Below are 26627 nucleotides of genomic sequence, written 5' to 3'. Positions count from 1 at the left end.
GTTATAGGTGGGTGTTAAAAAATAATAGTTATACGTTATTTTTCTATTTTAAAAGAGTTTAAGGTTACATTTGCAATTTACCCCAAAATCTATTAATTAGAAGGCTTATTTCCTTTATAAACTGGGGTAAAATTGTAAAAATAAATAGTTACAGGTTTATTTTCCGGTTTTAAATGAGTTTAAAGTTGCATTTGCAATTTACTACAAAATCTATTAATAAAAGGCTTATTTTTCCTTTATAAATTGGATTCAACTGTAAACTAAATAGTTATAGGTTTAATTTTCAATTTTAAAAAGATTTAAGGCTACATTTGCAATTTAACCAAAAAATATATTAATAAAAGGTGTTCGGTTACACGAAGTCGGCGAACACTGGCCTGAGGTATGGCGGCGAAGGAGATCGACGTGGGGAGCAGTTCCTTCTCCGGCGGAGATCCATGTCCAATTTGCCTCGGACCCATACTCCAAGAATCCTATCTCGATACATGTTTCCGTACGCTTCCCTCTCTCTCTTTCTCTTAATCTGATTAAGCTCCTGTGTGTATCTGAGATTAAGACATAGGTTTATGGTTTAGGGAATAGCTGATAGCTTCTTGCAAGTTTGACAATGAAATTGAAAAGTCTGTTCCTTTTGTCTTTGGCAGACAAGTTTTGTTTCGGATGTATCAAACAATGGATCAAAGTAGTTTCCAGCAAGGTCTCTAAGCCTTTGTCTTCTGTTAAGTGTCCTCTCTGTAAGGTTTGCTTCCTTGAAAACGCTCTTTTTGTCTGAGTAGTACAGGTTCAAACACTTGTTTAGAGGAATGACTATGACAATGTGCAGACGGATAACATCTCAATCATCTACAACTTCGATGGACACTCTTTTGACCGGCATTATGTTGACCCTAACGTTACAAATGGGTAAGTTCCTGTTCTTGTGTGAATGTTTTGATATCAAGCTTGATCTCATTGACAGTAAAGCAAAGAGCTTATATACATCTTTCTTTGTGCAGCTTTGTCCTAACAAAGGAACAGAGGTATAGATTGCAATGTTACTACACCGAGTCAGGTTTGTAGCTTCATCCCTCTAACAATGTAACTGATTAAGCTTTGTTCATGTTATGTTTTCGAATCTGTGACCTAGTTTTAGTTTGGAATATGGCTGATATAACACACTGACAATGTGTTCAGTTGATCCATAGAGAATGCTAATTGCTAAAGTTATATGTTTCTTTTTTTGATACTATTAACCAGGTTTGTTGGCGGATGTGTTTGACGTTCCTCGGTTTTGGAAACTGAAGAAGTTCCTCCAGCCAAATCGGTGGCTTGAATCCTGGTTAAGAAGGGAGCTTCAAGCTCTGATGCAGGTACGCTTGCAGTTCCTTTTAATGGATATTACCCAATTAATGATGTTTATCTTCTTGCATAGTTGTTCAAAAATATCATTTTTTTCTTTCATTTTTCGTAGGAGGAAGATGTTGATATCATTCTGCATCATCTGGTCGGTGTAATGGATTCCTTCTGCAAAAGGTAAAACTCTTCTCTTGGATTAAGTTTCTTTTGATTTGCTTAAGGCTTAATTGATCAAAGTAGAAGTTTTATCTCTTGCCAACAACGTTATGCGCGTTTAGAGATGTAAATGAAACCACCATTAATCTTGTCTCTTTCAGAACGGAACAGAGACGCAAGCAGGAAACAAGAAGCGGAGAGGTCTTCCAAGAACAGTTCAAGTCAGTCGTAGCAGAGGCGGCTCGTCCTTTCTTAATGGCGAGAACCGACCGGTTTGTGGACGAGTTAGAACTCTTCCTAGCATCAGGGCTAAACATGGAGGCTTACGACGCAGTTTATAAGAAACGGTTAGATAAGAACAACTCAAGAGAGAACGGTGTAGCTAATGAAGCAAGAGAAGGAGAAGAGAGCACAAGAACAAGAGCGACTCCTAACTTGTTCCTTTTTGAGGAAGACTCAGACTAAAGGCAAAAAAAAATACTCATCACTTGTTACTTCTGCTATACTGATTACTTGTGCGTAAAGAAACACACAACTCATATGGCTTCAAGTGTACTCTACTGATTACTTGTGTGTAAAGTTAACGTTTTTTTGCCCTCACCAAACCAAACACACAACATAACATTTATTCAGATATTTTTTTTTTACATTATTCATCATACAACAACACACATGCTACATTACTTTATATAAACCGTACTGTTTCTTTGTACCAACTTCCTAGATGCATATACCATCCATACCAACAGAGAGAGACACGTTAGACAAGCTCAAGCGTTCACGATAGAACCACCTGCACAAAATCACGTTTGCGTTAACAGTAGCCACAACAAAGACACTGGTAGTTTCTCACAAAAGTTTCTCACTAAAATTAATAATAATTAATAAAGAAAAGAAAAGAAAAAGTAGGAAAAAAGAAAAGAAAAAGTTAGTCTCATTTGATAGCTAAAAAATGGTGAAAGATTCTTATGCCACTAATAGTATTTTTTTTTTCCACCACTAAATTTTCATTAACCAAAAAAAAAAAAAAAATATATATATATATTTAATGTTAAGAGATCCAATTTGAGAAACTAGCCGAGGCTCCAACACACCTACAATTAGAAACTTACCGTTCGGATGAAGGATCTGGCCGGTGTAGTAAGAAGAGCAATGTTCACAAGCCAAGAAGACGTAAGAAGGAGCCACTTCCACAGGCTGAGCTGCTCTTTTCATCGGTGTCTCTGACCCGAACTGTTTGATCGCTTCTTCAGAGAAGGAAGCTGTTATCAGTGGAGTCCAGACCGGACCTGGAGCTACTCCGTTGACACGTATCCCCTTTGATGCAAGCTGAAGAGCTAATGCACGTGTGAAGGAAACGATAGCTCCTTTTGTAGAGGCGTACTCTAGTAAACTCGAGCTTCCTGCGTATGCAACAACCGACGTCGTGTTGATGATACTACTTCCTTCCTTCATGTGCTTCAACGCATACCTATATAGACATGAAATATGCTCCCTCAGTTTTTAGATAAAGTTTTAGAAAAATAAATTATTTATTTTTAATTTTGTATAAAAGTTTTAGAAAAATAAATTTTTATTTTTAGGTGTTTTATAAACTCTACTATTTAATTATAGTAAATTGTTTAAAAAATACTAAATTGTAATTTTGTAAAAAATAATTGAATTTATTAGGTTATTATAAGTGTAACTTTATTGAAAATTGATAATGGCAAAAAAATAATGCATTTACGATACAAAATTAATTTGTTTTTAATAGGTGTGAACAATTCAAAAATATTATCTTTGTGCAGAGGGAGTATTCATTAGTCACTTTGGTCGGATCATCATTACCGTACCGAACCACTTTCATTGTTTCATGTAATTACTTACTTGGCCAAGAAAAACTGTGAGAAGACGTTGGTACGGAACACTCTCTCAAGCCTAGCCTCCTCGATCTCATCAATGGAAACCTCGTGCTGCTCAGCTGCACAGTTCACAAGCACATCGATGCGTCCAAAGGCGTTTACAACTTCATCAACGGTCCTCTTGCAGTTCTCTTCGAACCCTAGATCGGTAGCGATCATGATCGGCTCTTTAGCTTCCTTTGTCTTAGCCTCGTGAAGCAAACGCAGCGTCTCGTCTGCGTCTTTGTCCTCTCGGCCTTTCACGTAGGTGAAAGCCACACTCGCTCCTTCAAGCGCGTAGCAGTGACACACTGCTCGACCTATTCCCGAGTCTCCTCCTGTCACTAGCGCCACTTTTCCCTGCCAGAAATTTCAAAGGTAGCTTGTCATACAAGTATTCTAAATGCTTATAAACTTTTTTTTGATAAGATATATATTTCTAGCACAAGAAAATGTAAACGTAAGTTTTTTTATATATTTTGTTTTTTTATAATTTTTAAAACATGACTGAAACACAAAACAAGGTTTTATTTTAAATATGTAAATATAGACACAAGGCTGATTACATGGAGTTTGTTGGAGGGTTTGTAGTTAGGGCTGGAGAACTGAGGAGTTGGATCCATAACATGTTGTACCCCTGGTTGTGTCTCTTGCTTCTGCGGTGGAAACCCACTAGCCATCTCTAGTTGTTCTTTTTCTTTTTCACTGAAAATTTTGAGGGAAAGTGTTTTTGTGTTTTGGGGACCGAGAAAATTGATCCAAACAAATAAGCAAAAGAACGAGTTAAAGCCATGAAGCATTTTGAATGATGTGCCACGTTGCATCTTACAATGGTTGACATGAGGAAGCTACTTCAACGGTGCAGCCACAGAGGAGTCCACGTGGTTAAGATGAGCTTATTTGGATAACTAGTCTATTAGTCCCATTTAAAGATATATACAAAGTTGCATGAAAGCTAGCCTGTCACAAGAAAAACACAAAATGCTTATTTGGAACTTATTAGTTGGGAAAAAAATATTCATAGAATTTATTTAAAGCAAATGAATACAGCTTATTTATAAAGACTGCTCCATTATTATATTATTTTCTTGTTTAGAATAACACAACAGATTCAGGAATCAATTTTTATATTTTGATTAACCTAGTAAAAAAAATGGAATGGATTCAAGTATACATGCAAAAGGAAGAGATATTTTTCTACTATATTTTACTATACGTATTAGCTTGTAATTTGCACATAGTTCTGTTGTTATTTGATATGATCTTAAACAATAGATATTGAATGGATAATTTATAAAAATAAAATGAAAGAAAAAAAACTATATCCATTTTCTTTCCCTTAGTGTTCTATTGACATATGTATCTCAACCCTCTTTTGGCTTAGCCTTCCCAGTTGTTCATGTGTCCTCTACACTTGTATTCATGGATATGGTTCCAAGTTTCCTTAGCAGAGAGATTCAACTTCTCTTCATTCAGACTTCACTGTCTATTCATGGGAATGATCAGGATTCTGATCATAGGGCTTCTCCTCAAGGTTCAATCAAGAAATCTTCAAGTGTAGCAAGTGACTGTAATCTCTGACCCAGTGAAGCAATAGTTCTCTGGCACTCTGCAAATTTTGAGGCAGCCACTGCTAGTTCCTTCTCCTGTAATAGCCACAATGTCACAAAAGAGTTTCATAACATATGTTTACATAGAAGGTGTTATGTAATATTGCATATAGATGACAAGAGAGTCTTACCTGCTTCAGCTTATAATCATCATCAAAAGCTCTCACATGATTAGGCTCATGCTCTCCTTCTCCATGATACTCAAGTTCATGTTTTAGCTTTGAGATCTCATCTTGTAGTTCTTCACACTTTGAAATGTGTTTTGCTGATAACACACGTTCCTTCTCTATACTCTTTTCCAAAGATCCGATCTTCAAGATCAAAGATTCCGCTTCTGCTTCAACATCTCTGAGTCTGGACTCAACCGCTTCTGCTTTAGCGTTTGCAGCTTTTACACCATCCTCAGCCGCTTCTTTTGCATCCTTTGTCAGACGCAGTAGAGTCTGAACCTCCGTTAGCTTTCTCTCTGTTTCCTTTAACCGGCTTTGCGATGTCTCCAGCTGCTTCTTTGTCCCGTTTAAACATATGGTCAGTTCCAGCTTCTCTGCTCTTATAGTCTCTAGCTCTGACAGATTCACCTGTGCCTTATTTAGCTGCTTTTGGAGATCTTGAATTTGACTCCCGGATTCACTCAGCAACAGCTCTAGATCATTGTTTTCTGCTCTTGTGGTCTCTAGTTTTGACTTATCCGCTTGTGTTTTGTTTAGCTGTCTTTGAAGATCATGAATCTGCTTCTTAGATTCATCCAATGACAACTCTAGATCTTGAGTTCTTGGTTCCAGTTTCTTCAACTTGGATAACTTCTCCTCAGTCTCCATCAGTTGACTCTGCAGTGCCTCCACTTGCTCTTTGGATTCATTCAAAGCCATCTCCAACTGCAGTTTCTCCACCTCTACCATTTCTACTTTTTCCTCTAACTCAGAAATTCTCTGAAGTGAGGTTTCAAGTTCATGTTTTAGCTGCCTTGATTGCGCATCAGGTTTACTCTCTGAATGTTTTCTTCCAGGTTCAGAATGCGGCATAGAAGCGAGCTTCTCCATCTCAAGAAAATCATCCATTAAACCGATATCTACTGGAGGAGCCATGGTAGTCTTCCCAATAGACCTCTGAGTAGGACTCTGCACTTCATTATCACTAAAAGAGAATCTCCCTGAGTAGTCTGATTGGTTGTCTGTAGAAGACTTGAGCTCATTTGACTTGACAGATCTCTGAACCATGACTCTCAGTTTCCTGCATTCTACTTCGAGTCTAGTCAACTTTTTAATCCCTTCCAAGTGCTGTTTACTGGCGGATTCAGCTGCTTGAGTGCTCAAGTCCCTCTCAAGAGTTAGTATCTTAACCTCTTCTGCTATTGAGAGTAGTTGTTGCTTCAGAGCTGAGTTCTCTTTCTCTAAAGCCTCGATTTTCGGGTAGAGGTCTTCTTCCTGAACTGAAGCAGTTCCAAGTCTGGCTTGGAGCTCCTGGATTCGGGATTCAAGTTCAGACTTTGCAGCTTCCCACTCTGTGCATTTCTTGTTTATAGCTTCTTCAATCTTTTGGTTTTGCTCTTCTCTTCCTTGCCAGAGTTGCCTCACACATTCCTTGAGTGCACTATCGAGATGAGTGTTTCGATCCTCAAGAGCAGAGACCTTGGTTAAAGAAGCATCAAGCTGTTGCTTCAGAGCCGCAGCTTCGTTCTCTGCCTTCTCCCAACCTGCGACAGCTTCCTCTGCGACTTTGGCATGCTGCTTGGCAAGGTCGTCTTTTAAACTGACGTTTAAAAGAGCTGCAGAGAGCCTCTCCGTTAGAATCTTGATATCCGCCGTTGCCTCTTCTTCTTCTTCTTCTTCTTCTTCTTCTAGTTCTTTTTCTTCTTCTCTTGTTACAGGTTTAGATATTAATTCCGGTGAGTGAGATCTCTGAGTTTTCACATACCCAAACACATCAAAACCACAACACAAAAGGTTTATTCAAATGTGGACCATAAAGAAAACAAGAAGAAACCATAACAAAATCATATTAAATTCTCCACACAAGTCTCTCTTAAATCACATTAGATGGAATCAACAATCAAACAAAGACACTCTTACATAAACTCAAACAAAGGCATTATTGCTAGAAACAGATCAAAATGGTAACACAATACCAAAGGTTTCAGGAGATGTGAACATAAACAACAAACAAGTCAACAACTAATCTTCTTGTAGTTTCAATCACATTCTACCATTACAAAATCTATCAAGTTCTTTAGACAAAAGTCTCTATTCTCACAGTAAATGCATTGATCAAGCTGAGGAACAGCAAAAGATACAAAGAGAAGAAGAAGAAAGATGCATTTGCTACATAAAGCTCAAAACTTTTGATTCAGGGAGACCAAGGCAGACCAAGAAAAAGAAAGAAAGTCTTACCTGATCGTCTGAGAATCTTTCAGAATGAGAAGAGAGTGAGCCTGTACTCTCTGTCTCGCCAGGACTTTTCTCAGATGACTTTCTCCGCCATAACCAGCTTCTCCGGTCCATCTCCTCCACACCCACCACCAAACATTCAAACACAATTCATCTGCCACAAATAAAAAAACAAAGCTTTTAACTTTGCAATAAATAAACGAAGAAACTCTCACTTACAATTCACTCTCTGTCAAAAAAAAAAAATCAATTTTCCCCCAACTAGAAAATCACCAAAATGTCTAATTTTAATCTTTTTTTTGGAGAAAGCGTAGGAGCAGGTGATATTGATTGCTTGAGATGTAAAAGATGAGCAAACTGAGAAAGGTAACAAGGTACCTAACACCACCAGATCATTACCTCAAATCTCACGCCAAGAGGAGAAGAAATAATTGAGGGAAAGGAGATTAGTGTGTGAATCTGGCTATCATATTCAACGTCCATGTTCACCAAAAGAAAAAGAAAAAAAAAAACAGATTAAATTAAAATTATAAAAAAAAAGGAAATTAAAAAAAAAAAAGTGGAAGTCACGATGATTGAGACCCACCACATGATGGTAATAATGTGGAGAGGAGGAAATCTGAATAAACGCCAAGTAGCTAAAATACTTATTTCCTTTTAATTATCCGTAGAGAAAATTCTCCATTACTATTACAGCCAAACACTTAAATACAACAAAGAAAAAAAGCCTATTGGAGAGAATAATCATTGTTGTTCAAAAAAAAAAAAAGAGAATAATCATTATCTGTAATTTTTATTTCAATTACCAAAAATAGGATAGAAAAATCGAATTTTGTTTATTGACGTAATGTAGAAGAAGAATTTGTCAGTGTTTTCCAGTGGAGATCGCCGTATCCGTACATATCTTACGATTGGTTGAAGTAAACAAACATGTTTTGCTCGTGTCAGAGATTTGTAGGCTCGTCTTTTATTCTTCTTTTCACATTGTTCCGAGTCGCATACAGAGAAGCAAACAAATCGATTTTATTATTCTTACACTGTTTTCTACAAAGTAAATTAAATGAAATGGAATCCTGGAGCTCAGTTTTCCAAACAGTAAGAAAATTTTGGATAGATCTCTGAGGATGAGAAAACGTTTATGAATGAATCTACAGATTATCAGAAAAAAATATGGATCATACTGTGACAGTGAACAGATAGAGCTTCAAGACAACCGCAAGCCCCAGCTGCAAAAGAAAGATGCTTGCGATGATCAGGATCGATCTCTCCCCAGCGGAATTGATATGCGCTTTGAGGTTCAGAGCAACAAAAGTCGCAGACATGAACCCTGCTACACCTGCGATGACCCATCTGAAGATCTCCACTGGCACGACCGAGAGACACTGCCAGAGAGACAAACAGATCAAAAGATGTCCAAAGTGTCATCCTATCATATTCAGATGTTTCGAAGGAGAAAATTTAGTACCAATGCAGGGATGAAGATGAAAAGGGAATAGCCGTAGAGACAGAAGAGCTGAACTAGGCCTGAAGGTGCAGAGAAGTATTTGAGAACGACATATAAGGCGAGAGGAACGATCGTGACATAGCCGTAGAACACTCCTGCAGACCAAGTCACCAGGTTAATATCGTAGTTCCATTCTTGTTTCTTCCATTTGTGTGCTACGTACGTGACAAATGTGCCGATGGATGCTGCCACGAATATCAAAGTCGTGCATATCCAGAACGGACCATACCTACGAAATACAATCAACCGAGTTACATAGGAGAAGTCAAAAAGAAAGACTACAAGTCTTACAAGTCAGGCTTATCGGCAGTCTTCTCTGTAAAAGTTCCACGGAATGGGAAGAGAGATTCTTTGAGTCTGTCCATAACATCCGAAGTGTCGACATCAAAGAAGGGCTTGTACGCACCAACAGTGAACTTATGGAGCCAACCACCAGAGTGAGGTTCATCTGTGCTACCGTTACCAGGCCCAGAAAATGTATCTGCACCAGTGTTCAAACTTAAGCTAACTATCATACTTATCAATATGAAGCAGAGGATAACGTTTCCACATCTCAACTAGTATAGTAGAATAAAGAAACTAAGAGAGAATAATCATTAATACCGTCAGCATCACGAAGAGGATTACTACCACCAGAGATCTTGCCCTGAGATGGAGGAAAGGTTTGAAGATTTGATTCTGCAACACAAACAATGCATCATCCTTCAACGTCAGAGCTCAACATGAACATAACACTCCGTTTAGAAAAAAAAAAAAAAGGATTCATTCATTTTCTATTCGCTAAGCCCTTATCTGTTTAAACTAGAGATCCTTTCAAAATTCATAAATGTTCTAAGCTAAAACCTAACACTCTAATGCAGCTAATCTAATGGCTAATTCCAAAATCAATTCGTCATTTCCTAAACCGCTCTATCTAATCAAACGCAATTTCAGAGAATACGACAATGTTACCTGCGAATTTGACGGTGGTGTGACCTGGATCTGGAACAGACTACGATTAAACACACATGGAAACTAGATCAGCTCGGAAGAATCACTAATGTATAACACAATCGAGATCGTGAGAAAGCGTAAATCGAGAGAGGAGGAGCTTACAGGTACGGATCCAGAGACTTTTTGGCTGTCGTCGATAGTCGTGTAGTTCCCGCCGGTCATCATCTTCCTCTCCTCCTCCGTCTCTCTCTCTCTCTCTCTCTCTCTCTCTCATCCAAATTTGGGTCTTTGAAACTAACACTTCCCGGCCCAATGGGTTTTGACGGTAACCAGAGCGTAACCTTCTCCTTCATTTAGAAGCTTTCTCCCATTAGATGTTTATTTTGAATAAAACTTTTATAGATAACTAGCACTTGTATAAAAACATTACAGAAGTATTAATTAATAAAATGTTACAGTAAAATATAAAGTTTTACATAATTAAATATTAAATTACAAGCAGAATAACACATTATTCCATAAAACTATTTATGTAATGCTCATATATATAATTAACTAGTGCATTTCGAATTAGAAGTTAATTTTCTTATATCATCAGCTATGAAAATTTTTTATTTTGAAATCTGATTTTTTTAGGATATAAAAATTTTAAAGATTAAAACAATAAAAGACAAAATATTTAAAAATCATAAATGTAATGTGTAATTTTAAAGACATGTATGCAAATCAAAATATGAAATAATTTTCTTTTTGGAGAGGAAAAAATTATATTTGAAATCATAGAGTGTCTTTTAAAAAATTTCTTAAAAGTAAGTACAAACAACAACATCATGAGCAATGATCAAGTTTGCCATTGCTCCAATTTATTTTAAACCACTTATTTCACTATACATTCTTTTGAAATAGTTATTTTATCATGCATTTAGCTTTTATAAAAGTAGATGAATTGCGAAATGAAAGAATTCAAATTATTTTATCATGCATTTAGCTTTTGTGTTTGTCTTTTATCATCTCTATATCTTGATTACCAGGAACTCTTAGCTTACCCACATGCTTGAAGATTGGTCAAAGATTGAGATTATTTTCAATGTCTCTCCAACTTACCATAACTTCAGTGACATCATTTGCACTTTCAATTTTGCTAGAAGAATCACTGAGCGCGTGAAAAAGAACCATTTGAAATGTCCATGAAGATGAAGAACCGAAGAACTTCCCGTATGACAAGAATTTTAATCCCACTGAGCCTCAAGATCCTTTAGGATATATTATCCAAATAGCATTCACTTTGTAAAGAGATGCAATGTAGTAGCTACTATTATGCATAATAGAGCCTGCTAGTTTGGCTATACAAGTCATATGTGAGGATTCATGTTTTGGTTACACTTGGATTCATGATGCACAATAATTACTCCGAAATGGTAATAGTGAAAACAATATATTGAGATGATCGTTTATGAATCAAACAGTAACAGTAAAAACAGTATATAAACTTTCATATATATAAAGAGATAATGTTAATATCTTTTATATGAATCATATAATGACAGCGAAAAGATAAATTTTCAACACAAATACAATCTATATTTATTTTATTGTGTGTTGACAAATATTATATTCTCTCACCTTAATCCTATTGTCAATCAAGTTTTGAAGGGACATAATGTCTGTTTGATCTCCTATGGATCAGGAGGTTCAGGAAAATCATTCACAATCAGTGGAGAAATGGAACATAGAAGTCTCCACAATGTTGTTGAAGACCTGTGGCTTCTTCCAAGAGTCCTTTTGTCAGCCTGGTTGAAGTGCACCAAGAGTTGATAAAGGATCTATTGGTATCAAATTCAAGAAGACTCCAGATCAAAGAAGGGAAAGTTATGGGTTTGACCACTCTACCTATTCAAAGGGTGGATCAATTGTGGAACCTATTGGAATTTTTTCCCAAAGACTCATCTTTTTCTTCTCATCGGTAAAGGGTTTCAATTCTGAATAAGAAGAAGATGAAGGGTCCAGTGGAAAGGTACATGGAATTGAGACAATGTGTAAAGAAGTGCTCATTTGATAAGAGGTTCAAACCAAGTGAGCCGCATGATCCTTTAGGATACCTATGCATTGGGATACTTACTGCTGCAACAGGCCCTGTTTAGAAAGGAAAAATTAGCTAGCTCAGAAATTGTGCAATTGTTAATATTTGTATTTAAGTTACTTTCAAAATTTTCCTAAAAATAGTTGTGATTGTCCATTGAATAGTGTCTCTTAGTGGACTCAAAACCATGATTACTCTATATATTTCAAGTTTCAAAAACTATATTTCTTGTAATTCATAGATTTTTATTCTTGATTAGTAATCATCAAAATATATTGTAAATCATAAACTAAAATGAAATTTCATGTACTGATTTTTCCAGACTACACAAGATATATGGATTGAAACTCCAATTCCAATCAATTCAAAACTGTGAATTTTCGAAAACTTTCAATTCAAAACTGTGAATTTTCGAAAACTTGTTTCAAAAGATCTTAATTGCAGCCAATCAGCTCTGGATGGACCATTTCTAATTAAGAAAATAAACTCTTTTTTTTTTGTGTCAAACGAATGGATGTTTCAAGGGCCTTGTTCAATTAGAAAAAAAAAAAACAAAAAGTTTTTATTCCACACTTAACTAGGTTTACTTCTTGTTTGTTTCTTTTCATTGATCTGTTTCTTCAAATAATCATGAGAAACACATTAGTTAGTGAAGAGAAGAAGATCTAAGCAAACCTTATTGGCTTTGTTGTATAGATCGCTTGGCAGCTACAAGTTACCACCTCTCCAAGAACTGTTCTAAGTTTTCTTGAATCACAAGGCACTGTTTCTCTCTGTAACATGAGACAGTGTCTCTCAAACACCTCTGTTGTAATATTTTGTCTAAAATCAAGATCGAAAAAGAACGTTCTCTCCAGCTTATTCATCTCCTCAGTGCTCACTCCTCCAATTTTGGCATAATACGCATTGTTATAACACCTAAACTCCAAAAAAACAAGATAATAATTCTTTTTTGCCAAATAAGATAAGAAACTTTTGATACAATCACATAGAGTAGGAGAGATTTTAGGTTTTATGTAAGGAGATACTAACTTGCGGTCCAAGAATTTGGCTGCGACCAAGAGACTGGTGATGAGAAGGCGATGAACGTTGAGATGTGAGACGATGAGTCATGCTTGTAGCCACTGGTGTTTCTAGATACCTCATGATGTAAGCAAATGAATCATACACTGACAGTGAAAAGATAAATTGTCAGCACAAATACAATCTATATTTAGTCTATTCTGTGTTGACACAACAAAATTCACAATAGCATTCCCAAAAATTGTATAATTACAAATATTTGTATTTAAGTTACTTTCGAAAACTTCATGATATCTCTAAAAACATTTGTGATTGTCCATTGAATAGCGTCTCTTGGTGAAACTCTAAGCCATGATTAATCTACATATTTCAAGTTTCCAAATCTATGTTTCTTGGCATGTATTGATAATTCTTTTTGATTAGTAATCATCAACATATTTTGTAAATTATAAACTAAGAAAAGTCTATATGACTTGTTTTAGTACATTATATGACACGATTATGTGTCTGTAAAGCTTACAAAGCTAATAACTGGATTTGCTTGTGTTTGTGTTCAAGAATGTTAGAGGCTTGTTGATGGGTTGGGTTAATGATTTACGATTTTGTTTACTTAATGTTTCTCAGTGGTTTGTGTTAACTTGTAATTTGTTTGGTTCATTCATTAGATGAGCTAGTTTCTTATGTGTGCTTCTTATTAAGGTTTATTAAAGACTGTTTGTGTTTGTTTTTGACATGTTGAATAAGTAGATGGATTTTAGCTAGGATTGTGATTTCTTTTTGCTTTCATGTCACAGGAACCATGGACATGAAACTCTTCTGCAGGGTCAGACCTTCAACTGACCTAGAGAAAAGGGCTCAAGATTGCTATGACAGTAGGAAATTCCTCCTAGAATGTCTCAAAATTTGCAAACTTCGAGCATGTCTTCACACCTGCAGATGACCAAAGTAAACATTTGATTATTTCAGTATCTTCCATTGTATTAACATATCATTACTTTGCTCTTTGAAGATTGTTCAAAGATGAAGATGATCTTCAATGTCTCTCCACCTTCAGTTTTGCTTGAAGAATCTTAGAGTGCTTGAAGAAGAAGAAGATGAAAGGTCTAGTGGAAAGATACATGGAATTGAGACAAAGTGTAAAGAAGTTCCCATTTGATAAGAGGTTCAACGCAAGTGAGCCACAAGATCCTCTAGGATACCTATACAATGAAATATTTACTGCAGCAACTCAGACCCAGACCCTGTTTAGAAAGGAAGAACTAGCCATATCAGAAATTGTGCAATTATTAATATTTGTATTTAAATTACTTTCGAAAATTTCATGATATCACTAAAAATAGTTGTGATTGTCCGTTGAATAGTGTCTCTACATATTTCAAGTTTCAAAAACTATGTTTCTTGTCATTTATAGATTTTTATTCTTGATTAGTAATCATCAAAATATTTTGTAAATCATAAACTAAAATGAAAATTCATGTACTGATTTTTCCAGACTACACAAGATATATGTGAATTTTCGAAAACTTGTTTCAAAAGATCTTAATTGCAGCCAATCATCCTCATTTGTGTACTCTATAGATTGAGTCAAAGAATAAAAATATGTGCAAACTAAATAAGGGATCTCTAATTGATGTATCAAGTATGTTCAATTCTTAGATTTCAAAATATTAGGTTGATTATGTATGTCATTATAATATTAGTTGATTCACAAAAATGTTTTTTCACAATAACAACAACAATAAAAACATAGCTAAACGTTCAGCTCAAGAAATATCCAAACTTATAGATTACATTTGTAATTCTTGAAATTTGAATTAGGAGATATTGTTTGTGCATGAATGTAGACAAATAAAAAATTGGTTTCTATAGATTCCACTTCTTACTCTCTTACCAATAGAAAGACAAATTTGAAAAACAAGAGATCTAAAATCTACACAACTCTGTACCTCACAAATAAACGAATTGTATAAAAAAGACCAAAAAACTAATTCTAAAATGTGTCCACTTCACTCACTTGAACAAGAAACAGAGTTTGAACCATAGCTAATAGCTTCCAAGCTAGAATGAGTCATATTCGTCATCCATCTCCTTGGAACTCCCTCTGATTCTCCAGCAAGATTATATGCATACGAACTCCACACGTTTCCACCATCTTCACAAGAACTCACAAACCCTAACCTCCTCGCCTTCTGCGTCCTCTCAAGAACAATGAGACTAGAGAAAGTAGAAAAGCTATTACCAACAAAAACATCTGCTCTTAAACACACCTCATAATCAATAGCAGACTGAATCAAATACGAGTACTTGCCGTAAATCTCCTCTTTAACTCCAAGCTTCTTCTTCTCAAAAGGTATCAACCCTTCTCTCCAACCCGCTAACACCGATGATTCTCCTTCTTTCTCTTCCAAGAGACTATCAGCTACCGCTAGGTAAAGAACTGTGGGAGTCTTTAAACCTGAAATGTTCCCTACTCTCTCCATAATCTCTCTTTTACTACTACAAATCTCTGAAACTTTCTGCCTCTGTTCCAGCTTCTTGCAATGTATCATCCAATCTATCTCTATCCTCATGTGAACCGCAACAAAAGGGACAAGACCCGTCATGATTCTATCTCCCCCTGCTTGTCTGATTCTTGTCACCACTTTATCTGCTTCTCTCGAGATTTCATCAACCACAACCATACACTCAAAGACCTTAGCATAGTCCTTAACCGGCCAGTGATCGTGCCACAAGAACGGGTTCTTCCCTTTGACACGGATCACTTCAAACTCATCAACGGATACAGACTGCTTCAGCTGCTCCAAGTCTCTCTCCACCGTCCATCTTCTTCCACTACCTTTCTCCAAATCAAACACTTGTGTTCTGTTTCTAACGTCAGAGAACCGAGCTAGTTGCACAAACCCACCGCACAGAGAGTTGAACCTTTCGAACTGAAACACTTTATCAAAAGGAAAGGGAAGAAGCTTGTCTACTTCCTTGTAGAACAAGGAAGCGCTTAAGCTAGGCATGAGAAGCGTTCTGTTCATGGTTCTCGCCGTCAAGCAAGCTCTGGCGAAAGCGATCTTCTGATTGTTCAGTCCCCACACGATCTGAGGAACCTCGAGAAACTTATCGGTTCTAACTCCACTGGTCGAGGAGGAATCTGACGTGTAACGCGTTCGGATCAAGAGAAGGTTTCTGGGAGAGGAAGAGAGAAACAGAGCAATACCAACGAGAACAAGACATTTGAAAGCGATGGGTTTCGAAAAGAGTCTCAGATTCTTGTAACTCGACGGAGAATTCATCCGATAGAGAGAGACAATAGCTTCAGATTCACCAATGAAAGAGACCTGCACGAATCGAAAAAAACAGAGCTTTAAGTAACATGCATGCAATTGCAGAGTTAAGAACCCTAAAAATTGAAACTTTATTCAAAATCTGGGCTCGGGTGAATCGAAAGAACAGAGCTTTAACAGTAATCACACCCCCAAGAGAGTGACATGCATGCAATTGCAGAGATAAGAAACCTTAAAAAAATTGAGACTTTATGCAAAATCTTAGAACGTTACATGCAGATCGATTATAGAAGAGATGAATAAGAAGAAACCCAGAGAGATTCGAGTCTGTTAAAAGATGGGGAAGTAATCAAAATCACATCTTTTTTTTTAGGTACATAAGTTGCAGGCGAACATTACAAAGGAATAAAAACTAAAAGAGGAAGTTATAATGCCTTACCCTTTTATTTTAATTTCTGATATTGTTCTAACAAATATGTGTTGACATGAAGAATTAAACAAAGGGAAGTAGTGGAAGAAGTGGGAGAAATGGCCATATCACTTACCAAATGGGGAGGAATGGCTAGTCCACTACTAGTTAGTGGAGGAAGTGGGAGAAGTGGCCATATCACTTACCAAATGGGGAGGAATGGCTAGTCCACTACTAGTTAGTGGAGGAAGTGGGAGGAGTGGCCATATCACTTACCAAATGGGGAGGAGTGGCTAGTCCACTACTAGTTATTTATTCTTCCACCATTGAGTGCTTATTGCTTTTGTTTCCTTTAAATACACCATGTATGTTACACAATTAAACACACAATTCAATACAAACATTTCTTTCATTCTCTCAATCTCACAAATCCTCTCATTCTCTTAAATTCTCAAATTTCTCTTCTCTCTCAAATACTTACGGTTACTTCACTCCTTTTTACTTTGTTCGTGTGCTTCATCACGGTTAAAACACTTAGAAGCTCTCATAATCTCACAAATTATCATGGTATCAGAGCAAGGTTCAATCTTGAAACCTTTCTAAATTCCGCAAAATCAAAACTCTGTTTCTAGTTCTTAAACTCTACCTCTGACCAAGTAAATCCCCAAGATGGAGAACAACAACAACAATAACAACAACCGCATCAGCATACCTGTGACCCTGAAGGGGATTAACTACCTCTTGTGGGCCAGGATGGTGAAGATTGCCCTTGGAGGAAAGGGTTTGTGGAGTCATGTCTCAGCAGAAGCAGCTCCAAAACAAACCACCCAAGGAGAAGATGGACAGGAGATTGTGGTAGCTACTGATGAAGACAAATGGGCTCAGGAAGATCTCATGGTTCTCACAGTGCTCCTTAGCTCCCTAGAACCCGCCATCATGGAGTCTTACTCCTACTGTGAAACTACCAAGCAGCTGTGGGATACACTCTACAAAGTGTATGGAAATACCTCCAACCTTACAAGGGTCTTTGAAGTAAAAAGAGCTATCAATACCCTCAACCAAGGAGATATGGAGTTCCAGCCTCACTTTGGCAAGTTCCGGTCTCTTTGGGCAGAGATGGAACTACTCAGACCACATACTACCGACCCCGCCACTCTCTTAACCAGGCGTGAAGAGGACAGAGTGTTTGGACTACTGCTCACGCTTAATCCATCTTATGGGAGCTTAATCAAGCACATCCTGAGAGCTGACAAGTTACCTGACCTGGATGAAGTATGCGCTCAAATTCAGAAGGAAGAAGGCTCTGTGGGCTTATTTGGAGGCAAGGGAGACTTAAACATGGCACATCAAGCTGAACGAGCCGTGTCAAACAAGGCAGCTTACAAGCTAGATGAGAAGAAAAACTTGACCTGCGATCACTGCAAGAAGAAGGGCCACATGAAGGACAAATGCTGGATACTACATCCGCACCTCAAGCCCAACAAATTTAGGGACAACCGCCCTCAATACCAAGATGCAAGAGCCAACTTCTCAACTGATGGTGCTGAGCCAACAACACCAATCACCATGGGTATAAGCAACCTAGGTGTGGGAAGAGCTACTGCCTCCACATCAGGCTATGCCACGCCAAGAGCCAATCTAGATGAGACCATCAAGAAGTCTGACTTAACCGCTCTCATCAAGGCTCTCAAGGAATCTGGTATATCTAAAACTCTTGGTATCTCCCTTAATACTTCTCACAATGCAAATGGTTCTATGAATAATTTTAAATCGGCTAAGCCCTTAGTTATAGACTCTGGTGCTTCTCATCACATGATAAGTGATTTAGAACTGATTAAGAACATAGAACCGGCTTTAGGAAATGTGATGATAGCAAATGGAGATAAAATTCCAATAAAAGGTGTAGGTGAACTTAGATTGTTTGATAAAGAATCTAAAGCTTTCTATATGCCTACATTTGCCTCAAACCTACTGTCTGTTAAAAAAGTAACTAATGATCTCAATTGTCAAGTTACTTTCACGCCTAACAGTGTATACTTTCAGGATATTGATTCTAGTAAGTTGCTTGGCAAAGGTGTTACCAAGGGAGACTTGTACTTACTTGAGGACACAAGACCTGTATCTCAATTATCGTGTGTGTTTCATTCTGTTTCTGAATTCCCTAAAGATGAAATCTGGCATGCTAGACTAGGACATCCCCATTCTCGTGCCTTGAACATCCTGTTGCCTAGTATTTCTTTTAAAAATGAGTGTGAAGCGTGTATATTAGGAAAACATTGCAGAACTGTGTTTCCTAAATCAAAAACCCAATATGAAAACTGCTTTGATTTGATTCACTCTGATGTGTGGACTGCTCCATGTGTATCTAGAGAACAACATAAATATTTTGTGACATTCATTGATGAAAAATCTAAATACACATGGATCACTTTGTTGCAATCTAAGGATAGGGTGCTAGAAGCATTTAAAAATTTTCAGAACTATATTACTAACCATTTCAATGTTAAGATTAAAATTCTTAGATCAGATAATGGTGGTGAATATACTAGCACAGCCTTCAAACAACATCTAGCCTCACATGGAATCATTCAACAAACCAGCTGTCCTTACACACCCCAACAAAATGGTGTGGCTGAAAGAAAGAATAGACACTTGATGGAAGTGGCAAGGAGTATGATGTTCCATACAAATGTACCCAAGCGGTTTTGGGGGGATGCAGTAGTCACAGCCACCTACCTAATCAACCGCACACCTACAAGAGTCCTCTTTGATGCCACCCCATATGAGGTACTAAACAAATCTAGACCATCAATTGATCATTTGCGTGTGTTTGGGTGTGTGTGCTTTGTTTTGATTCCAGGAGAACTAAGAAACAAACTGGAGGCAAAGAGCACAAAGGCAATGTTCATTGGATACTCTACGCACCAAAAGGGGTACAAATGCTATGTACCAGAGACAAGGAGAGTCCTAGTATCCAGAGATGTTAAGTTCATGGAATCCAAGGCCTATTATGATGAGAAGAGTTGGGAGGAACTCAAAGATCTATCTCATTCTGCCTCGGACAGAGCTAACAACCTGAAGATTCTTATGGAAAGACTCGGCATTAACCTAGAAAAGGAACCAGAGAAAGGCCGGGACACTACTCCTTATAAAGAGACCATGGTTCATAACACTGAAGACTCTCATCCTGACCATGAAGGGGGGAATGAAGATCAACCGGCGCAAGCTCAACCTGAAGAAAACCCAGTATTATCTCATGATCAAGATGAGATGGGACAACCAGACACTGAAGCTCAAGAAGGAGAACCAAGCAGCAGTAATGAACCTGAGCAGACACAAGTCCTAAGGAGAAGTACAAGGATCAGAAGACCAGCCTCAGATTGGGTTAAAAATGATTTTGTTTACTACAATGCTCAAGCTGTGGCACATCCAGAAAGTGGATTATGCTCCCTAGCTCACTATCCAGAAGAACATCAAGTCTTTATGAGTTCATTGGACCTGGAATGGATACCAAGAACATATGCAGAAGCTATGGAAGATGATGAATGGAGGAAATCGGTGGATGATGAAATGAGGGCCATGGAGAAGAACAACACCTGGTATGAGACAGAACTTCCAAAAGGGAAGAAAGCCGTGACCAGCAGACTCATACATACCATTAAGTATCTTGCAAATGGGAAGCCAGAAAGAAAGAAGACCAGACTGGTGGCAAGAGGATACACACAAGTGTATGGAGAGGACTATCTAGACACCTTTGCACCAGTGGCCAAGCTTCATACAATCCGGATTCTACTCTCATTAGCAGTGAACCTAGAATGGGACCTTTGGCAAATGGATGTGAAGAATGCTTTCCTGCAAGGAGAACTAGAAGATGAAGTGTATATGAAACCACCTCCGGGGATGGAAGAAATGGTGAAACCAGGGAATGTTCTTAGACTCAGAAAGGCAATCTATGGCTTGAAGCAATCACCAAGAGCTTGGTACCACAAGCTAAGCACTACATTGAATGGAAGGGGATTTGTGAAGTCTCAAGCGGATCACACACTCTTCACTCTCACCAGCAAGCAAGGAATTACGGTAATTCTAGTCTATGTGGATGACATCATCATCACGGGTAGTGACAAGGAGGGGATCAGTTTAACCAAGACATTTCTCAAGGCCGCATTTGACATCAAAGACCTGGGAGAACTGAAGTACTTCCTTGGCATTGAGATGTGCAGATCAAAGGAAGGATTATTCATGTCCCAAAGAAAGTATACCCTGGACATATTAAAGGAGGCAGGAGATCTTGGAGGAAGACATGCCAAGACACCACTTGAAGAAGGTTACAAGGTATTGCGAGAGGGGGAGTATGAAGACACTCCATTTGAAGATGTCAAGCAGTATAGACGGATGGTTGGGAAGCTGATCTATCTAACCATCACTCGGCCAGATGTGTGTTTCGCAGTTAATCAAGTGAGCCAGCACATGCAAACTCCCAAGGTTCATCACTGGAACATGGTGGAGAGGATTCTAAGATACTTAAGAGAAGCGCCAGGACAAGGTGTATGGATGGCTTGCAACAAGAACACTGAGGTGATAGGATACTGTGATGCAGATTGGGCTGGAGATAGAGTAGACAGAAGGTCAACCACCGGTTATTGTACATTCATTGGAGGGAATCTTGTCACTTGGAAGAGCAAGAAACAGAAAGTAGTATCTTGTTCAAGCGCAGAAGCAGAGTACAGATCAATGAGGAAGCTAACCAGTGAGCTTATCTGGATAAAGGGGCTTTTAGGCGACTTGGGAATTGAGATCACCTCTCCCATGACCATGCACTGTGACAACCAAGCCGCAATACACATTGCATCCAACTCAGTCTTTCATGAAAGGACAAAGCACATAGAAGTAGACTGCCACAAGGTCAGACAAGCAGTGGAGCAGCAAGTGATTCTCCCATGTTATACAAGAAGTGCGGATCAGCTGGCTGACATCTTCACCAAGGCGGCCAGTAGCAAAGTTTGTGAGTCCATTCTTCCAAGACTTGGACTCATAAACCTTCCATGTCAATGATCTCCTCACCGTGGAGTATTCTACTCTTTTTCCTTTGCTTGGTTTTTATCCCAAGTGGTTTTTCCAAGAAAAGGTTTTAATGAGGGAATACTTCATGGCTTTCCAAGCTTGACACTCACTACTGTCAAGCTTGAGGGGGAGTGTTGACATGAAGAATTAAACAAAGGGAAGTAGTGGAGGAAGTGGGAGAAGTGGCCATATCACTTACCAAATGGGGAGGAATGGCTAGTCCACTACTAGTTAGTGGAGGAAGTGGGAGAAGTGGCCATATCACTTACCAAATGGGGAGGAATGGCTAGTCCACTACTAGTTAGTGGAGGAAGTGGGAGGAGTGGCCATATCACTTACCAAATGGGGAGGAGTGGCTAGTCCACTACTAGTTATTTATTCTTCCACCATTGAGTGCTTATTGCTTTTGTTTCCTTTAAATACACCATGTATGTTACACAATTAAACACACAATTCAATACAAACATTTCTTTCATTCTCTCAATCTCACAAATCCTCTCATTCTCTTAAATTCTCAAATTTCTCTTCTCTCTCAAATACTTACGGTTACTTCACTCCTTTTTACTTTGTTCGTGTGCTTCATCACGGTTAAAACACTTAGAAGCTCTCATAATCTCACAAATTATCAATATGGTGATGAATTTGAGAGACAAATAAAAACAAGAATAGAAGTAGAAAAAAAATGGACGAGAAATTGTTCGAATCACGGATTATGAGTTTTTATTTTCTTTTTTTGGAGAAAGCTTTAAAGCAAAGCAAAGCTGGAATCGAAAAGGCTAATAATAAGAAAAAAATTATCTGATTAATATAATCGAGCCAATCGTAGTCACCTGACTCATACAAACTGAGGTTTCCATGGATTAATATTGTTGTTTTGTATAAAGAATAAAATATTTGAAAAATGGAGGATAATGAAGCTTCTTGAACCGAATCACAACATAATCACGGAAAAAAGTGTAAAGGGGGAAATATTTGAACGGTGATGATGAAGCTTCTTGTGAATATATAATAAATAATTAAATTTAGGTGAAGACTGAATTTAATATTTAAGAATTTTTGGTAAGAGTTTGGTGGAATCTATATTTTTTAAGCTTCACGCATTCAGTCTAATTATGAGTTTTGAACGTATGATTTTTTTTTGCTAACACTGAAGTACTGAACTTATCACTCGAGGAAATAAAATATTTCCTCCGTATCATTTTAAGTGGTATTTAAAAATTTTAATTTTCTTTCATATTATGTGATGTTCTCATTATTCTAGATAAAATTTAATGTCATTAAAAAGTTGTGACCAATTATAAAATATTGTATTTTTTCTTATTGGTTAAACTAATTTTATTTAATGTTATTTTTATGTAACCAAGATAAATTACATAAAATTTGTACTTTTTTAATTTTTGTGTAAAAATCTTAAACACCGACTAAAATGATACAGATGGGGTATTGAAAATATCATTAAATTTTAAAAGAGTTTCTATCACTCGAGGAAATAAAATATCACTAGTTTCTTTCTTATTTGACAGTGGCCTCGAACAAGTCGTTATATTCGTATTTTACCAAAAAAAGTCGCTATAAATAAACCAATCTTGTAGTTTCAAATTCAAACACACACACAAAGTAACATGCTATTTCTTTCAAAAAATCAGATATACAGTATATATCATAAGTCAATATAATAAAATCTTCCATCGGCGAAGGTGAACAAGGATGCTTATTTTATTTTTGTGCATTAGTGTCGATTTCAGTTATTAGTCTGTATATTCATATTGGGTGCCATTAAGGGAGCTGAAAATGAAATACCATGTGCAGCTAAACAAAAGAGAGTTGAATACGGTGTACATGCAAGTATCTACAATTTTTAAATAGCGTGGACAAATGAGTATCTGTATGTATCTTTCTTTCCACTAATTGCTTGCAACATGCATGATGAGCACCAACGAGGAAACTCAAAACTTCAGAAGTCAACTTCTACAACCCAACCCACACATATATTATAGTTTTACAGGTTATGTAACGTGCACATATATTGGCCAATCCTGAGAAAATCGGTGCGAGATCGGGCACACCATCCTAAACGAAGTCGATTTAATTAAAACAATAGTTAAAAGGATTTTTTATATGTTATAAAAGTCAAAAAGTGAGAAATCTATTTGCAGTAAGAAAACACACATAACATTTCTAATACGTTCATAATAGTTGTCCACCATTTTCATTCGCGTACCGTACCGCGTACGTTGCCTCCCAAGTCCCACCGGTAAGCCGTAGCCGTACGTCACCGTGGAATCCATGTGGTACATATATTCTACACGCATTATGGGGTACGTGTTTAGGCGAGCAGGTCTGACCCTACAATATTTAAGGAGTAAAGCTTTGATAGTTCTGATTCTGTCCAGTAAAAACAAAAAAGTTTATTTTTCAACAAGCAGTACTCTAAGGCAAACACCAAGAACATGATTACTGAGGGTTTTTAGGACGAAGTTCTTACCGGAAGTTAAGAAATTGTTTATTAACTTTTAACTAAAAAAACTAAGAACCGGTTCTTAAATAAAGACTTTAAAAGCCGGTTCTTAGCTTTTTTAGTTAAAAGTTAACAGTTTCTTAACTTCCGCTAAGAACTTCACTTTAAGAATTCCGGGTTAATCATGGTCTAACTAACTATTAAAACTACATACAAGTGTTAATTAATAAGCCTAATATTAAGTTTATAATCATCTAAATTTGGAGATATATGAAGTAACCATTTGACTTTGATCAGACAAGTTGCCCTCCATCGTACTCGTAGTATTATTATAAGCTTTTTTTTTTGGGCCAACCCTAAATAAGAGCGTTAGGTTGACATTTTGTAGCCCAAATTTAGCTCTGGATGGACCATTTCTAATTAAGAAAATACACTCTCTTTTTTTTTGTGTCAAACGAATGGATGTTTCAAGGGCCTTGTTCAATTAGAAAAAAAAAAAACAAAAAGTTTTTATTCTACACTTAACTAGGTTTACTTCTTGTTTGTTTCTTTTCATTGATCTGTTTCTTCAAATAATCATGAGAAACACATTAGTTAGTGAAGAGAAGAAGATCTAAGCAAACCTTATTGGCTTTGTTGTATTAGATCGCTTGGCAGCTACAAGTTACCACCTCTCCAAGAACTGTTCTAAGTTTTCTTGAATCACAAGGCACTGTTTCTCTCTGTAACATGAGACAGTGTCTCTCAAACACCTCTGTTGTAATATTTTGTCTAAAATCAAGATCGAAAAAGAACGTTCTCTCCAGCTTATTCATCTCCTCAGTGCTCACTCCTCCAATTTTGGCATAATACGCATTGTTATAACACCTAAACTCCAAAAAAAATAAGATAATAATTCTTTTTTGCCAAATAAGATAAGAAACTTTTGATACAATCACATAGAGTAGGAGAGATTTTAGGTTTTATGTAAGGAGATACTAACTTGCGGTCCAAGAATTTGGCTGCGACCAAGAGACTGGTGATGAGAAGGCGATGAACGTTGAGATGTGAGACTATGAGTCATGCTTGTAGCCACTGGTGTTTCTAGATACCTCATGATGTAAGCAAATGAATCATACACTGATAGTGAAAAGATAAATTGTCAGCACAAATACAATCTATATTTAGTCTATTCTGTGTTGACACAACAAAATTCACAATAGCATTCCCAAAAATTGTATAATTACAAATATTTGTATTTAAGTTACTTTCGAAAACTTCATGATATCTCTAAAAACATTTGTGATTGTCCATTGAATAGCGTCTCTTGGTGAAACTCTAAGCCATGATTAATCTACATATTTCAAGTTTCCAAATCTATGTTTCTTGGCATGTATTGATAATTCTTTTTGATTGGTAATCATCAACATATTTTGTAAATTATAAACTAAGAAAAGTCTATATGACTTGTTTTAGTACATTATATGACACGATTAGGTGTCTGTAAAGCTTACAAAGCTAATAACTGGATTTGCTTGTGTTTGTGTTCAAGAATGTTAGAGGCTTGTTGATGGGTTGGGTTAATGATTTACGATTTTGTTTACTTAATGTTTCTCAGTGGTTTGTGTTAACTTGTAATTTGTTTGGTTCATTCATTAGATGAGCTAGTTTCTTATGTGTGCTTCTTATTAAGGTTTATTAAAGACTGTTTGTGTTTGTTTTTGACATGTTGAATAAGTAGATGGATTTTAGCTAGGATTGTGATTTTTTTTTGCTTTCATGTCACAGGAACCATGGACATGAAACTTTTCTGCAGGGTCAGACCTTCAACTGACCTAGAGAAAAGGGCCCAAGATTGCTCTGACAGCAGGAAATTCCTCCTAGAATGTCTCAAAATTTGCAAACTTCGAGCATGTCTTCACACCTGCAGATGACCAAAGTAAACATTTGATTATTTCAGTATCTTCCATTGTATTAACATATCATTACCTTGGTCTTTGAAGATTGTTCAAAGATGAAGATGATCTTCAATGTCTCTCCACCTTCAGTTTTTCTTGAAGAATCTTAGAGTGCTTGAAGAAGAAGAAGATGAAAGGTCCAGTGGAAAGATACATGGAATTGAGACAAAGTGTAAAGAAGTTCCCATTTGATAAGAGGTTCAACGCAAGTGAGCCACAAGATCCTCTAGGATACCTATACAATGAAATATTTACTGCAACTCAGACCCAGACCCTGTTTAGAAAGGAAGAACTAGCCATGTCAGAAATTGTGCAATTATTAATATTTGTATTTAAATTACTTTCAAAAATTTCATGATATCACTAAAAATAGTTGTGATTGTCCGTTGAATAGTGTCTCTACATATTTCAAGTTTCAAAAACTATGTTTCTTGTCATTTATAGATTTTTATTCTTGATTAGTAATCATCAAAATATTTTGTAAATCATAAACTAAAATGAAAATTCATGTACTGATTTTTCCAGACTACACAAGATATATGTGAATTTTCGAAAACTTGTTTCAAAAGATCTTAATTG

General features: G+C 36.9%; 5 protein-coding genes across 9 annotated transcripts; 1 reads left to right on the top strand and 4 right to left on the bottom strand.

Moving 5' to 3' along the window:
• The first annotated feature begins 351 nt into the window (after nucleotides 1–351).
• On the top strand, nucleotides 352–2143 carry LOC106453035. The gene is made up of 7 exons (XM_013895249.3): nucleotides 352–493; nucleotides 645–739; nucleotides 824–903; nucleotides 996–1051; nucleotides 1237–1349; nucleotides 1451–1512; nucleotides 1653–2143. The coding sequence occupies exons 1-7, from the start codon at nucleotides 385–387 to the stop codon at nucleotides 1954–1956; spliced, it is 819 nt and encodes a 272-aa protein (XP_013750703.1). The 5' UTR covers nucleotides 352–384; the 3' UTR covers nucleotides 1957–2143.
• On the bottom strand, nucleotides 2105–4126 carry LOC106453036 (glucose and ribitol dehydrogenase homolog 2). Its single transcript, XM_013895250.3, has 4 exons — nucleotides 3941–4126; nucleotides 3361–3734; nucleotides 2604–2962; nucleotides 2105–2284 (listed from the first exon to the last, which is right to left on the bottom strand). Exons 1-4 carry the CDS (start codon nucleotides 4052–4054, stop codon nucleotides 2262–2264), a joined length of 870 nt encoding a protein of 289 aa, XP_013750704.2. The 5' UTR covers nucleotides 4055–4126; the 3' UTR covers nucleotides 2105–2261.
• A 430-nt stretch (nucleotides 4127–4556) lies between these two features.
• Nucleotides 4557–7917, bottom strand: LOC106453038 (filament-like plant protein 3). 3 transcript variants are annotated; one of them, XM_013895251.3, is made up of 4 exons: nucleotides 7768–7917; nucleotides 7372–7522; nucleotides 5116–6882; nucleotides 4557–5020 (listed from the first exon to the last, which is right to left on the bottom strand). In XM_013895251.3, exons 2-4 carry the CDS (start codon nucleotides 7480–7482, stop codon nucleotides 4904–4906), a joined length of 1995 nt encoding a protein of 664 aa, XP_013750705.1. In that variant the 5' UTR covers nucleotides 7483–7522; nucleotides 7768–7917; the 3' UTR covers nucleotides 4557–4903. The 3 variants fall into 3 exon arrangements, with proteins under 3 accessions (XP_013750705.1, XP_048615408.1, XP_048615409.1); XM_048759451.1 differs by having other exon boundaries at nucleotides 7747–7778; XM_048759452.1 differs by lacking the exon at nucleotides 7768–7917 and adding an exon at nucleotides 7642–7722.
• Nucleotides 7918–8371: 454 nt separating this feature from the next.
• LOC125587971 (protein YIPF1 homolog) lies at nucleotides 8372–10143 on the bottom strand. Its single transcript, XM_048759453.1, has 6 exons — nucleotides 9968–10143; nucleotides 9824–9863; nucleotides 9476–9550; nucleotides 9164–9353; nucleotides 8834–9101; nucleotides 8372–8750 (listed from the first exon to the last, which is right to left on the bottom strand). Exons 1-6 carry the CDS (start codon nucleotides 10028–10030, stop codon nucleotides 8544–8546), a joined length of 843 nt encoding a protein of 280 aa, XP_048615410.1. The 5' UTR covers nucleotides 10031–10143; the 3' UTR covers nucleotides 8372–8543.
• Nucleotides 10144–14749: 4606 nt separating this feature from the next.
• Nucleotides 14750–16707, bottom strand: BNAC05G46470D (O-fucosyltransferase 23). 3 transcript variants are annotated; one of them, XM_048759450.1, is made up of 2 exons: nucleotides 16623–16707; nucleotides 14750–16237 (listed from the first exon to the last, which is right to left on the bottom strand). In XM_048759450.1, exon 2 carries the CDS (start codon nucleotides 16190–16192, stop codon nucleotides 14915–14917), a length of 1278 nt encoding a protein of 425 aa, XP_048615407.1. In that variant the 5' UTR covers nucleotides 16193–16237; nucleotides 16623–16707; the 3' UTR covers nucleotides 14750–14914. The 3 variants fall into 3 exon arrangements, with proteins under 3 accessions (XP_048615407.1, XP_013750710.1, XP_013750711.1); XM_013895256.3 differs by lacking the exon at nucleotides 16623–16707 and adding an exon at nucleotides 16457–16602; XM_013895257.3 differs by lacking the exon at nucleotides 16623–16707 and adding an exon at nucleotides 16415–16599.
• Between the last annotated feature and the right edge of the window lie 9920 nt (nucleotides 16708–26627).

Source organism: Brassica napus, chromosome C5 (genome assembly GCF_020379485.1).
Source record: "Brassica napus cultivar Da-Ae chromosome C5, Da-Ae, whole genome shotgun sequence".
Lineage (NCBI taxonomy): Eukaryota > Viridiplantae > Streptophyta > Magnoliopsida > Brassicales > Brassicaceae > Brassica > Brassica napus.
Note: the sequence above shows the minus strand (reverse complement) of the source record. Positions and strands in the feature narration are given on the sequence as shown.